Source organism: Lepidochelys kempii, chromosome 7, assembly GCF_965140265.1.
Source record: "Lepidochelys kempii isolate rLepKem1 chromosome 7, rLepKem1.hap2, whole genome shotgun sequence".
Taxonomy (NCBI): Eukaryota; Metazoa; Chordata; order Testudines; family Cheloniidae; genus Lepidochelys; species Lepidochelys kempii.
Genome location: NC_133262.1, coordinates 103,496,547 through 103,511,645, shown reverse-complemented (window position 1 = coordinate 103,511,645; position 15,099 = coordinate 103,496,547). Strand labels below are relative to the sequence as shown.

The following is a 15,099-nucleotide window of genomic DNA, read 5'->3' as shown; positions in this document are numbered from 1 at the left end:
AGATTTCCTGTGATCAAGATTCCTTGTCATATGAATTTTAGAGATGTTAAATGTGATTTGAATGATACACCGCAACGTATAATGTATGTGTTTATATATGGTTGAATGTTAAACTTAAAAAAACCCAATATTTGAGGTAGCCTTCAGGAAAAAACGCGAAAACAGAATGAGAGAAAAATGGAAATGGAAAAGGGGATCAGAGCAAACAAGAGATCCCTCCAAAATGAATACCAACAAGAGAGTCATACCTTCTGAGCAGAATTGGTTATTGCAGGAGATAGAGAGCCAAGGAAAGTTTGCCCATGTAAACGGAGCGTGGCCTCGTAAACATTAGAATATTTCAAACCTAAACTGAACACACCCCTAAAAATGGCATTTTCCAGTTTATGACACCTTTCGCTGTGAAGAGCCAAGAACAAAATAATTCTCTCAGCCTGTAAGGGCCACAGGCTCTAATAATTAGATTCTCAGAACTCAGATGCAAGGCTTGGCAACAACAACAAGCAGCTCTGGGTTTTTCAGAGATACACATGTGCACATTGCTCCATTGCCCCTAGGGGCTCTGAACTAGCAGAAGATTGAAAGTGACACACGATCTGCTTGAAAAATAGATCTCACGGTTGTCAATTTGCATGTTACAATGAAGCCCTTTACTAGAAATGATACTGCCCAAAAGGAAGCATATGAATACTGAATAAAATGAAACCCTGGCAGGATCCATGGACAATTTACACTGGCAATTTGAGAAATGTTAGAAGCATAAGGGCCACTAGTGATAAAACTGTCAGGATTAGGAAATGTGAGATCTGAACCAGGCTGGTGAAGATCCAGATAAACTATTACAGGAATTCAGACTTTTTAAAACAGAATTTCATGATCAATAGTGTGTCAACTCCAGCTGACAGTTTCAGTAGGAATAACAGATAAACATAACCCTGATTTGTTACAGTCACTCACAGATCATTAGAGAGCTGCTATCAGGGCAGTCTCAGTGCAGTGAGCAGGATGACAAGTAGTCTGAAATGTATGCAGTAGATCATTACTTAGAAGTTGCTCTTCATAGCTAGGTAGCAACATTTCCAACAACCTTCAAGGGAAAAGGGAGATTAGAAACTTGGCAAAAACAAACAAATTGAATACCTCCCCCTGCAGGCAGGGGAAACAGACAAGATCAGCTGGAACAGAGCATTTTCAGGGCGGGGACAGAAGAGGTACATCCTTAGCTGGTGTAAGCTGGCACAGTTCCATCAAAGACAACGGAGCCACGCCTATGTACAGCAGTTACATATTTTACCCAGGGTGTCCAAAATATCTGTAGGAAAGTCAGTTTGGTCAACAGTCAAACAAGCTTAGACTCTGTACAACCATGTGCTCATCTCCCTCAACCTCAGCAACAGTTTCAAAATGACACTAAAAAGAGCTTTGAGAGTTACATGGGAATCAAGTAGAGCTCAATCTATTGACTCCAAAAAAACTCCAGAGGGAGCAATATGACAAAGTAACAGTGTTTAATTTTGCAGGTTGACTAAGGATGAAATCTATTCCTGTGCTGAGGACCAACACAAAAGGTAAATTTCATCCAAAGGTATCAGCAAGGAAGATGACATGACAAAAGAGAAGAGAAGAGAATGGGGGGGGGGGGCAAGAGGGGAAAAAAGAGAAGGACACGTTCAACGGCAACTGTAAGAAAGGCAGGAGACTGGGAATTGTAAGAACTAATAGTTATTAACATAGAAGGTTTAGGATTGGAAATAGGAAGACACAAAGAAAGAGCCAAATCCAATAAGTGGCTCTTGACAGATGGTTGCCTCTTAAGAGAAGTTATAATTATCCATGATCTTAAACTCTCAGAGCCATTAACATTCATTGTATAAATATTTAGGCACTTAAACTCTCAAACTGTCCATGTGAAGTACTACTATGCAAGCACAGAAACCACTGTATATGGTTTAATATCTCAGATGTATAAATCTTTCCATCTTCAAAATACAAAAATCAAGCAGATTATATTATGAACCCCGCATAGCAAGTTTTCAGGCCAGCTGCAACACTGCAGCTGCAAGTCATTGAAGAAGCTCTAGACATGCTTTGATCCCACAAGCTCATATGCATCGTTGTCCCCTGGGCCCACACAGAGTTCTACTGAAGACAAGGATTAGTTCTCACATCTGATGGGTTTGTATGCTACTAGTTGACCATGACCAGTTGATGTCTTCCTAGCTCACTATCTGGGGATGTCAGCTGACTAAAATAATGACCCCAGTTCACTCAGACACAATTACATAGAATATGCATGTTCTCAAATCAAGTGGATCATGAAGCTCTATTTGTGATAGGACTATGGCTCCGTCTTCACTAGGAAAATGATAATGGTATGTTAACTAACACGGGTTAACCCTTGTTAACTAGTGTGTTCATAAAGGTATGTTTTCTTAACCCGTTAGTTAACATGGGTTAATCCATGTTAGTAACCATAACGTTAATTTTCCTAACAAAGACAAAACAATAATCCCAGCGTAAATCTCCTGTGCATAAATTTAGGGACTAAACAAAAGCTAAATTTCAAATTGGAATAGTAGACACATGCAATCAGGTCTGTAGGAACAGGTACTTCTTTCATTGCTGTGCTATATATTTATGCAATTTAACAACTCTCTCTCTCTCTCTCATAAATTATACAGCGTCAGCTACTCGTTAAAGCAGGGGACAGATTCAGACCTCTGTGTTTGATTCCTGACTCTGTCACTAACTTGCTGAGTGAACTGCTGACAAGATGACTCCAAATATATCTGTGAAACTGACATAACAGAGCTAAGCCAATAATGTTAAACATTTTAAGCAAATATTTATTCAAATATTTAAATAAATTCTCTGTGTTCCCTTAGCATGAATATTCTAGCTAGAAAATAAAGCTTTCACTAATGAGGGGAAAAAAACAGATGTTAAACCCGAATTGCCCAGATACTCATCTAAAGTGGATTATGACTCACATCTGACTAACAGTTCAGATTTCAAATTCTGCACCAACATGTAATTCAAAATTCTTACTGTTGGTGGTTACTTACAGAAATTATCCACTCAGAGACCAGAAACAATACCACATGACCCAGGAAACTAATCAGCAAAGTACAAATATTCACTTTCAAATATTCATGTGGAACTGTCCTCCACTGAGTCTACAGACTCAGGATTAATAGCTGTATTCACAAGTGATTTTGAATGATACATCCATTTTCCCCAATTTATGTACAGAAAATTCATAAACAGAGAAGCAAAGCGTTTTTAATATATTACTCATTGTAAATTGTTGGCCCTTCCATAAATAGTTCTTACCAAATTCACTGGGGTGTTGTAAGGCTAAATTTTCCCTAAAGTTCTTTGGAATCTTCAACTGAACAATAAAGATATGCAAGCGTTTATTGTAAAATAAACAGGAACCAGGTGAATAGCCCAAAGCAACAGGTTTAAGGGGCAGGAGGGAGGGAACAGTTGAAGATTCCCTACATACTGGAACAGGACCCAAAAGAAAGGCTATGGTGTGAATACTCTTTAGTCCTTGAGCTATTTATGCAGGTCTCAGAGCAGCAGCCGTGTTAGTCTGTATTCGCAAAAAGAAAAGGAGTACTTGTGGCACCTTAGAGACTAACCAATTTATTAGAGCATAAGCTTTCCTGAGCTACAGCTCACTTCATCGGATGCAGGTCTGCATTTCAAGTTGCTAGGACAATGTAAATGATGTGAGATTTCAAAGCAATCTCGAGTGTAATTGGTATCTCGTTGAAACACATTACAAAATCCTTCATTCCTAAGAAAATAGAGAAACTTTAGAAAAAGGTCTCCCACGCTCCTTCAACCCCAAATGGGTGAGACTAGGTCTGATTTGTGCAATGAGCGGACAGATTTTGTCAAGGCAAAACTCGAAAGTGAAGACAACTTTTGTATGGCGTGTGTCCCTCCGTCCCCTGCATCAGCAACGAGAATCGCCTGTCACATTGCCCCGGCTGGGGAGGGGGAGCGCGGGGGGGGGGGGTCGGGAGGAGGCATGAGAAGCATCAGTGCAATGCAAGCTTGGGTGCTTTGCGGCTGGAGAGCTGGCCCTGCAGCTAAGCGGGCAGCAATCCTCCAGCCCGGCTCAGTGGGCTGCAATGAGCAGCCGACGCAGCGTGAATGCTTTCACTCCCAGGCGACAGCTAACTCCCCCTTACACGCAAACACAGCGGCGCAACCAGAGCGAAAGAGGAGCCGGGGAGGCTGGGGGACGCGGTGCGGCTGAACTGGATTTGCAGAGCAGATGGGACGGCACGGTAACTGGAAGAGGAGGGCTGCAACGTTTGCAAAGCAGCCAGGAGAGGAGGGGAAGTTTGTTTGTTCTTTTTTTGTTTTGTTTTGTTTGGGGGGGGGATGCAAATATGCAGAAGCCCCAGGGTGGTGGGGAAATGCCAAGGGAAACTCTGCTTCTTTCTAACCGCGTCGGCGCGGGTGAAGGGGTCCAAACTTGGCCATATGCTGGCTTGTGACCTGGCAGTGTGTGTGTGTGTGTGTATATATATAAAAGCATAATCAACTTACCTTGAGCCCTGGATGATGCTATAAAGAACCAGCTTAGGCTCAACAGCAGCATGAATATCTGGGCTGGGGGGTGAGGAGGAGGGAAGAGCCGCTGCTCTGCATGAAGACGCTTTGACATCTTAGCCCAGACTGAAAGAGACAAACTTTCATCAGCTAGGTCTGGAGAATAGCACCATAATATACAGTTACAGAGAGGAGCGAGCTGGGACTCAGGATGTGAGAGATTTCCTGCATGCAGTTAACTCCCAAACCCCTCCTGCTCCTGCATGGACTGCTGATGAGCTGGGCTTTGCTTTTATATATATAAATAACAAAAAAAAAAAAGTTGTTTGGGGTTTGGCTTTTTTTTTTTTTTTTGGCAAGAACTATCTGTTGACCGTTGCAATAAATGAGCAGACTGTCCGTGTTGGCTAGCAGGAGGCACTAAAGATCGTTGGTGAAAGAAGGCAGGCCTGCCTGGGAAATCTGCCCCTTGCCAACATTTACAGTTCTCATTACAATGGAACAAATTATTGTCCTCCTGCCTCGCCTCAGGGCGTCTCCGCGGGGTCCTACAGCCCTCCACTCCCGCTGTGCACACGGTAACAGTTACTCTGTTGAGGAGAGCTTACTCAGGCACGGTGGTATGTTCCTGCAAAGACACATCACCCCCATTCTCAGACCTGCCAAGTCTCCTTCAGTTGGAAGGAGACTCCCTCCTGTAGGATTAATTTTAAGGTTGGCTTTAAAATATCCCCCTCTTTTGCTGGTGTGATTGGTCTATGTGTTAGAAGTCTCCCCCTCTAGTGATAAGTGATCTGGATGAAGCTTCTCCTTGCTCATGGAGGGTTGTATAGTGTGTGTGCTAGTGATTTCTGTTACACACAGGGTGGTGGTGGCTTATTCTGAAAAAGAACTTGAATGTGTAATAAGAGTAGAGAAATTCTTTATTGGTTTCATAATATTGCAGGTTATTTCTGATGCTCAGGGCTATTACTTTACAGTGTTTAAAAGATTAACGAACAAAATTGGTTTTGTTTTTTTTTAAAAAAGATATCTTCCTCATTCACATTGTCAACAGTTGTCTGGGAAACAAAAAAAACCCCACACAGTACATTATGCCCATCAAACCCCTGGCCTGCCACTGAAATACATATAAATGCAGCAATGGATGCATCTTAGGGCTTCTCCCAGGGAAGGGAGAAAGAAAGGCCCCGATCCTGGAAACACAAAGCTGCCTGCATTTTACACACACACTTCTATTGAAATCAGGGGGAATACTCATAGGCATAAAGTAACTCGTATGTGTCAGGCCCTAATTCTGCAACTTTTTCCACTCACGATTCTTCTTCCATGGAACAATTTTCAGGATCAGGGCCTAAGCTTGGGCCTTTGCCAACAAAAAACAAAGACAAAACCACACTCACAAACCACACAGAGCTGTGCAAATTTGAATTTGTAAATAGTGACTGTTCTAGTGCAGGGGTTCCCAACCTTTTGCTTTTGAGGCCCTCCCTGCCCCTCCCCCCCCGACATGCTATAAAAAGTCCATGGCCCCCTGTGGTATAACAACTGCTTTTGTACATATAAAAGCCAGGGCCTGCGTTAGGAGATAGCAAGCCGGCCAATTGGCTGGGGAGCACTGCAAAGCTAAGTTGCTCAGGCTTCAGCCCTAAGTGGTGCAGCTTTAGCTTTCTGCCCTGGGCCCTAGTGAGTCTAATGTTGGCCATGCTTTGCAGACCCCCTGAACCCTGCTCACAGCCTCCCCACCCCCCAGGGGACTCTGCACTCCTGGTTGAGAGCCACTCTTCTTGAGGGTTTAAAGACAGTAGTTACATCATGAAGTAGGGGGACCAGATAGCAACTGTGAAAAAAACAGAACGGGGGTGGGGGGCAGTAGGCACCTATATAATAAAAAGTCCCCCAAAATGGGACTGTCCCTTTAAAAACAGGACATCTGGTCACCCTACCATGAAGGGTATCTTCAGATCACATATGGGTTTGAAAGATTTATACAGTCTGACTTGGAATGGGATAGGACAAATCCTTTTCGCCTCCTGCCTCTCCTCAGACTTAAGATATTCCCCCACCTCCACCAAAAGGTGTCAAAACATTCTCAGAACTCTGTTTCTCTCATTTCTCAGAGTTTTGATTTGCATTTCTCACCCCCACTAAAAAATTCTATGAACTGAGCTCTGTGGAGGACACACAGACAAGGAGAGCGTCTGAGAGGTGAGCAAGGATATGTTTCTGATAAAATTTCACCAAATCATAGAATCATAGAATCATAGAATATCAGGGTTGGAAGGGACCCCAGAAGGTCATCTAGTCCAACCCCCTGCTCAAAGCAGGACCAATTCCCAGTTAAATCATCCCAGCCAGGGCTTTGTCAAGCCTGACCTTAAAAACCTCTAAGGAAGGAGATTCTACCACCTCCCTAGGTAACGCATTCCAGTGTTTCACCACCCTCTTAGTGAAAAAGTTTTTCCTAATATCCAATCTAAACCTCCCCCACTGCAACTTGAGACCATTACTCCTCGTTCTGTCATCTGCTACCATTGAGAACAGTCTAGAGCCATCCTCTTTGGAACCCCCTTTCAGGTAGTTGAAAGCAGCTATCAAATCCCCCCTCATTCTTCTCTTCTGCAGGCTAAACAATCCCAGCTCCCTCAGCCTCTCCTCATAACTCATGTGTTCCAGTCCCCTAATCATTTTTGTTGCCCTTCGCTGGACTCTCTCCAATTTATCCACATCCTTCTTGAAGTGTGGGGCCCAAAACTGGACACAGTACTCCAGATGAGGCCTCACCAATGTCGAATAGAGGGGAACGATCACGTCCCTCGATCTGCTCGCTATGCCCCTACTTATACATCCCAAAATGCCATTGGCCTTCTTGGCAACAAGGGCACACTGCTGACTCATATCCAGCTTCTCGTCCACTGTCACCCCTAGGTCCTTTTCTGCAGAACTGCTGCCTAGCCATTCGGTCCCTAGTCTGTAGCTGTGCATTGGGTTCTTCCGTCCTAAGTGCAGGACCCTGCACTTATCCTTATTGAACCTCATCAGATTCCTTTTGGCCCAATCTTCCAATTGGTCTAGGTCCTTCTGTATCCTATCCCTCCCCTCCAGCGTATCTACCACTCCTCCCAGTTTAGTTTAGTATCATCCGCAAATGGTAATATGGTTTCATTTTATCCAGATTTCACCTGCACAAAAGGAAGAAATGGACAAGTTTTAGATGAATCTAAACTGTATGTCTTTAATGGATACCTTATTCCAAGTTATACAGCTAGATAAAGCCCTTTGGGCAGGGTCTCTCATTTTTGTGTACTGTACAGCACAAAGCACACTGAATGAGTTAATCCCAATAAGAGCAAAACAATTTTTTGAATTTGCAAATGATCACACTCCAAAATAGCCAGATTTTGTCTGGAAGCTGCTATCCAAAATGTAGGTCATCTCTAATGTAGAATGATTCATGCAGGGTTGTTTAAATGAAGTAGTAATTGGGAGAAAATGTATCCTAAAAACAGAGAAAACTTCTGATTGGAAATAACTCATTCTCTACCCTGCCTACATACAACTATAATTCTCAGACAGGTGTTATGATTTTCCAGTATAACTTTAAATTGGTTTATGCTAGGATTATTCCTGATCCCACAGATCTGTTTTTTGGAACAGTTAAGTGTCAAGGTGTAAGGTTGCCAGTGCTCATTTTTATTGACCCACATAATTTCAACTTTTTAATTTTAAAATCTAGTCAGTGATGCCACTGACTTTTTTTAAGGGGTGATTTATTGTATGTATCCCAATACCTTCAACATGAAGGTTAAAAACAATCACCCATTTGCGTCCAAAGAGCCAGAAGATTCTTCAGTAATGCCCCTTGATAATACCCAACTAAGTCAGGAGAGGCTGTCGCTTTTCTGGCCTTTGAAGGTCTATTTTCTTAAAACATAGGGTAAAAAATTAAAAAGCAACGAATGCTTTTAGACAGCTCCTCTTTATGCTCATATAGACTACTGGCAATGCATTTCAATGTTGTGATTTGTATTAATTAAGTATTCACCAGTTGCCCTATTTTTTGTTAATTCACCAAGTCTGCCGGGGGGGGGGAGGGGGAAGAGACCTGTGGATTTGCCCCCCCACCCAAAGCACACAAGTGAGGGAACCGAGAATACTATCATTCCTGTCCTACTACTTGGACTATATAATTCAAGTTATTTTCATGGGGTTTAAAGTGAATCTATTAACAGAGTTTTTATCACCAACGAATCCAGAGTGCTTTGTTAATCATCTCAGGGTAGAGGACAGCGGCAAACTCTCAAAAATGCGGGATATACAATTCTGGCCAAAGATCTAAAACAAAACTCTCATTCATTAAAAACTAACTCATTACTGACCACGTAAAACAAAACAACCCTTGATTTCCTAAGGACTCATACTAAAAAACCGTCTTGCAATAAATTTTATGAAACTTAACTTATCTACCTTAGATGAATGAAAGAGTGAGTTGCTCCTGCAGCAAATCAAACTGCTGTTGCTAGGCGCCCTGGATATTTCAAAGGTAGGCCCTGGTCCTCCAGATTTTTCCATATAAGCAAATGCCTGGCTAGTCATTTTTTTAATTTTTAAAAATCTTATCCACTTAAAGGTATCAGTGTTTTTTCTTGTTTGTGGTCCTTTATCAGTCATGTTTTATTCTTTCACCCCGATTTTACTCTCTCACCCTTCCCCCCCACCCATTTTTGCCCCCCTTGCTTCCAATACTACTTATGTTTGGGACCCACACCCCTTCTATCTGGGGCACATGACATCCTGTGACAGTAGCAGCTCTTCAGGCAACTGCTGCTCGTGCAGCCCCTTGGTTTTCTCCTCCTGACAGTTGGGCCACTACTTCTCTTGTGCTGTGAGATGGGGGAGGGAAGAAGAGGAGACAAAAGGTAGGTAGCTGGTCTCCATGGCGTGTGGTAACATGACAGTAATCTGCATTAACACAATCACTAACTCACAACTGAATTGACAATTCAGCCTCATTTGGTGTCAAGCCTCAGATAGCTGCCCTGTCTCACTGGTATAATATGGACATGCTTGGATGGAATCTTCTAGACTGGTGTGACATTTTGACCCACCTGAGAGGCACTGTGAGCTAGAAAAAACAAAAACAGTGAAGGCTTAAGAGTCAAATGCTTCTGAGAGGTAATCTTGGCTCTGTTTTGGAAAAATCATGGAGCAGGTCCTCAAGGAAACCATTTTGAAGCACTTGGAGGAGAGGAAGGTGATCAGGAACAGTCAACATGGATTCATCAAGGGCAAGTCATGCCTGACCAACCTGACTGCCTTCTATGATGAAATAACTGGCTCTGTGGATATGGGAAAAGCAGTGGATAGGATATATCTTGACTTTAGCAAGGCTTTTGATATGGTCTCCCACAGTATACTTGCCAGCAAGTTAAAAAAAAAAATGGATTGGATGAATGGACTATAAGGTGGATAGAAAGCTAGCTAGATTGTCAGGTTCAATGGGTAGTGCTCAATGGCTCAATGTCTAGTTGGCAGCCGGTATCAAGCGGAGTGCCCCAGGGGTCAGTTTTGTTCAACATCTTTATTAATGATCTGGATGACAGGATGGATTGCACCTTCAGCAAGTTCACAGATGACACTAAGCTGGGGGGAGAGGTAGATACACTGGAGGGTAGGGATAGGGTCCAGAGTGACCTAGACAAATTGGAGGATTGGGCCAAAAGAAATCTGATGAGGTTCAACAAGGACAAGTGCAGAGTCCTGCACTTAGGACAGAAGAATCCCATGCAACGCTACAGGCTGGGGACCGACTGGCTAAGCAGCAATTCTGTAGAAAAGGACCTGGGGATTACAGTGGACCAGAAACTGGATATAAGTCAGTAGGGCGCCCTTGTTGCCAAGAAGGCGAACAGCACACTGGGCTGCAGTAGTAGAAGTATTGCCAGCAGATCAAGGGAAGTGATTAGTCCCCTCTATTCGGCACTGGTGATGCCATATCTGGAGTACTGCATCCAGTTTTGGGCCCTCCACTACAGAAATTATGTGGGCAAATTGGAGACAGTCCAGCAGAGGGCAACGAAAATGATCGGCGGCTGGGGCACATGCCTTACAAGGCAAGGCGGAGGGAACTGGGCTTGTTTAGTTTGCAGAAAAGAAGAGTGGGGTGGGGGATTTGATAGCAGCTTTCAACTACCTGAAGGGGAGTTCCAAAGAGGATGGAGCTCGGCTGTTCTCAATGGTGACAGATGACAGAACAAGGAGCAATGGTCTCAGGTTCAGCGTGGGAGGGCTAGATTGGATATTAGGAAACACTATTTCACTAGGAGGGTGGTAAAGCACTGGAATGTGTTACCTAAGGAGGTGGTGGAATCTCCATCCTTAGAAGTTTTTAAGGCCCAGCTTGACAAAGCCCAGGCTGGGATGATTTAGTTGGTGTTGATCCTGTTTTGAGCAGGGGGTTGGACTAGATGACCTCCTGAGATCTCTTCCAACCCTAATCTTATATGATTGAGGTGAAGAAGTGAGGGGACTTGCCCAATCTTCACAATCTGTAAATTGGAGACGAATTCTTCCTCACAGAATTTTGAGAGAGTTCATTAGTTAACATCTGTACAGCACTTCAAAAAGGCTAAATCCGATATAAGTGCTTAGTATCATAATTTATTTCCATTAATGCATTGGGGCCAGGAAAGTGTGCTTTGTTCTCCAGCTTCCCAACCACCTCTTACTGTATTGCATAGAACTGCCTATTACTGTATCAAATGAAAATTGACAGAGCTTTAGTGTCCTCTGCTTTCAGATAAATTTGTTTTTAAATAAACACAGCTGCTAAAATATTTCTGAGTGCAGTGTTAAACCTGTGAAAGAGGATTTGTTTGTGGAATTAGTCCCTGTTCCTTGGCCTGGGCCTGATCTCTTTACTGAAAGAGAACTTAGGGTGACTGAGTGAAAACTTTGCCCAAGGAAGGTGTGCACTGTCACTATGACTGATTAATATACCAGTGGTTGAAAATAAGGCACAATGAAAAAATAAGCAGCACATCAGCTGTAACAGTAGGAACCTGAGAGGTTAAGAGATGCTTGTAACAACAGGGAGTATTACATTCAAGCCACAAGAACAGCACATGCTGTCATTCACAGCTGCAGACAACCTGTCTGTACCAGACAAGCATGTCCAGGGGACACTTGGTCTGAAATTTTATTCACGTATCAGTATAGGTCCACGTTGATTACCAGAATCCAAGCTAATTGAAATGCTTGGTTATCCAAAAGTTTGCATGTATTATTTTATAATAAATGCAACATGTTTGTATGTTCAGAAGCAGAAAAGGTAGATTTGAGAGTAGGCAGCAGAAAGATGCAAAGTGTGGCAGAAGTCACCCAAAGACAAGCATGGCCTAAAGAAAGCAGTGCACAAGGAATAGGTTATACTCATTAAGTGCTGTGATATCCTTAGATGGAAGGCACTATAATATGACTAGATCAAGCCTTACAACATCTGTGCAGTAGACAAGTATTATGCCCATTTGACAGATGAGGAGAGTGAGAAAAAGAGGGATTAAAATGACTTTTCCAGGGTCACAAGGAAGAAAAACTGACGCAGACAGGATTCAGAATTAGAAAAAAAGAAAAAGAAAAAAAAAGTTTCTTGCAAGCTGACACTCTCATCATAGATCTCTCCTCCACCATTGCAGCTGCTAAATAACAGCCTTCTTATCTATTGCAAACCACACCATTTCTGAAGTTTCTCCAGTAGGCAATGGAGAAGGACTATGAAATTAGGATATTTGCTTCCTTTGTAGAGTGCTTTGCAATCTGCTGATGAAAAGCATTGTGTCAGAGCTAAGCAATATTATACGTTGAGTCATGTTGGTCGACCTCTCCATGGAATTGGATATAGTCGCCTGTGCAATCTGTGCATCTCATCACAGATATACGGCAAGAGTTAGCACAATTGTGCTTGAGATCATGTCAATCATTCCTCTAAGGCTACACCCAAAGAGTCTTGATGACACTAACTCCTCGGCCTCCAGAATGCCCACCTGTGGGGTCCTACAGGAATTCATCATCCTCTCCTGCATTCCGCTCAACATCTGTGCAAAGCCACTAAGGTGGATTGTGAAACATTGATAGCAATATATAGGTGGTACCCAGCCCTACATCCCCTTCACATCAGATGGAAATGAACACCTGGGAAATGGTTCTACGTGTCTGGCTGAGATCAGCAACTGGAATAAGGGCGGCTGGCTGAACCTGAATTCCAGAAAGACAAAAGGTTTCTGGTGGAGAGATGGCACCTCCATAATAATACCCAACTCTTGTGTAGCATTTTTCATTCATAGATTTCAAACCACTTCACAAAAGGTAGTCAGTATCATCATCCCTAGTTTACAGATGGGGAAAAAGGACACACAGGGAGAGAAGTGACTAGCCCAAGGTTATAACATTGTCTTCCACTGAGGATGCTCTCAGATCATTAAGGATCAAACATAGACTTTGTTCTCCTAGATCCTCAACTTCTTCTAAATACCCGTAACAGCCCAAGGGACAAAAAAATACCGCTGCCCATCTGTGTTTGGCAAGAAGTCCACATCCGTGCTTCTCACATTTTGACTGTTTCCGCAGGCATCTGTGTATTCATGGCCTAAAGGATTGACGATTAAGATTCTCTGTATTTTGGAATGAAATGCTTGTCCTTTATATAAAGCTTGACTCAATTCAGAACTCAAGCCAATGAGAGATCATGTCTCCCTCTCTTCATTGGCTCCCTATGAAATCAGGGATCCGTCAGATTGTTTTGCAATGTGTAGAATGTAAGTACAGTGGTAAAAAGAAAAGGAGTACTTGTGGCACCTTAGAGACTAACCAATTTATTTGAGCATGAGCTTTCATGAGCTACAGCTCACTTCATGGGATGCATACCGTGGAAACTGCAGAAGACATTATATACACACAGAGACCATGAAACAATACCTCCTCCCACCCCACTGTCCTGCTGGAAATAGCTTATCTAAAGTAATCATCAAGTTGGGCCATTTCCAGCACAAATCCAGGTTTTCTCACACACCCCCACCCCCATACACACACAAACTCACTCTCCTGCTGGTAATAGCTTATCTAAAGTGATCACCAAGTTGGGCCTCTGGTCACGCAATCACAGACATGAAGGTCGCTATCTTACAACAAAAAAAAATTCAAATCCAGACTCAATGATCTCTTCTTGCCTTATGATCTATGAATTACGCATGTGTTTGTCGTTATTGTAAAAAGCCTTGCTACTCCCAAGAGATCCTATATGATTAATATTTTCTTCAAGTCTCTAATGAATTTATTGTGCCAAATTCACATTCACTACTAGACATTGTATGTCCTCCACATTAGAGTGACTGGACTGTTAAGTATTTAAAAAAAACCACCCGATTATTATTGTGGGGTTTTTTTTTTAGGAGACAACAGCATTCTCAGCTTCAGAGGGGAAATGTGCCAGGCCATAGTTTCTTATTAAAATCATAAAGCACTGTAAAATTATTTTCACATATAAATAAAACAGAGCCATCCTGAAGTTATTTATGCATTTATAACAAAATGAGATGCAGCAATTTTAATCTTTTGGCAGCAGCCTGTCTCAAAGCTAAGGCTTACTCTGAAAGAATAAACACCTTTCATTAAACAGCACTTATAAGTTGCTACCAAGCATAATTTCAAATCAGAACAGCCAGGACATGAGGTATAGCTCTTATAATACCTCATTCCCATCCCCCACCCCCCAAAAAAGTTGTTGAGCTTGATACTTCTTGCCTTTTCTCTAGGCTAACTCACCTTTAGCTATGAAGCAACACAATAAGCTAAATTTCTTAAAGCAGTTCTGATAAAGCTCTGTATGTTACCTAACAGGGAGGATATGTTAGAATTGTTATAGCTGAATGGAACAGAACCAGAGTCTGAGAAGCTGAAGAGAGAGTTTGCAGGAAACTATATTCTAACATAAGCAAACAAATAAACCCACCTCACTAGGACTTCAAAGCTATTTAAAACCAAAACAAAGAGACACCATGAGTTTTTCATATAATTAAAACACAAATCCAAACCTCACAAAATCTCCAACCACATCCTTTTCTTGTCGCATAAACCCTCACTCATAAAAAAAAAAACACAGACATAAACAAGCCAGCACTTTTACCTCTAAAATTCCCTGCCACAGCCCCTAAACAACAACTCCTTTCTCTTCTCTATTACAGCAACCCAGTCTCTTAATACAATTCTGAGCCTAACTAGTTTCAGCTGCACCTAATCACTTCCCTGCTGAGAATTCTTCCTTGAGAAGACTGAAAAGCCCAGTGGGGATTTGACTCTCCCCTCCCTCCCAGCCCTGTAAAAAGCCCCAGTTTAGTAGTACCTCTTGCTAGGAGCACTCATGGGAGAGGGTGTATTGTAACTCCACAGTCCCTTAGCAGAGGTATCAAAAGACGCATACTCCTTCCTTGTCACCGTATCACTTTTACTCCAAGGAGTTGGGTATTTTATCAT

At 42.5% G+C, this 15,099-nt stretch overlaps 1 protein-coding gene and 1 long non-coding RNA gene across 5 annotated transcripts in view; one reads left to right on the top strand and one right to left on the bottom strand.

Moving 5' to 3' along the window:
- Positions 1 to 15,099, bottom strand: part of ADAM12 (ADAM metallopeptidase domain 12) — a 353,132-nt gene that overhangs the window by 337,003 nt on the left and 1,030 nt on the right. For 3 of the 4 annotated variants that reach the window (XM_073354062.1, XM_073354060.1, XM_073354063.1), the window contains exon 2: positions 4,570 to 4,698. In XM_073354062.1, the coding sequence (XP_073210163.1) occupies positions 4,570 to 4,687 (118 nt within the window). In that variant the 5' untranslated portion in view covers positions 4,688 to 4,698. Of the gene's footprint in view, positions 1 to 4,569; positions 4,812 to 15,099 lie in introns of those variants that run through there. The other variant, XM_073354061.1, reaches the window with a different exon arrangement.
- Positions 4,154 to 15,099, top strand: part of LOC140914952 (uncharacterized) — a 35,875-nt gene continuing 24,929 nt past the window's right edge. Inside the window, exon 1 of the long non-coding RNA XR_012160050.1 lies at positions 4,154 to 4,304. This is a non-coding gene — a long non-coding RNA (uncharacterized lncRNA). The remainder of the gene's footprint in view (positions 4,305 to 15,099) is intronic.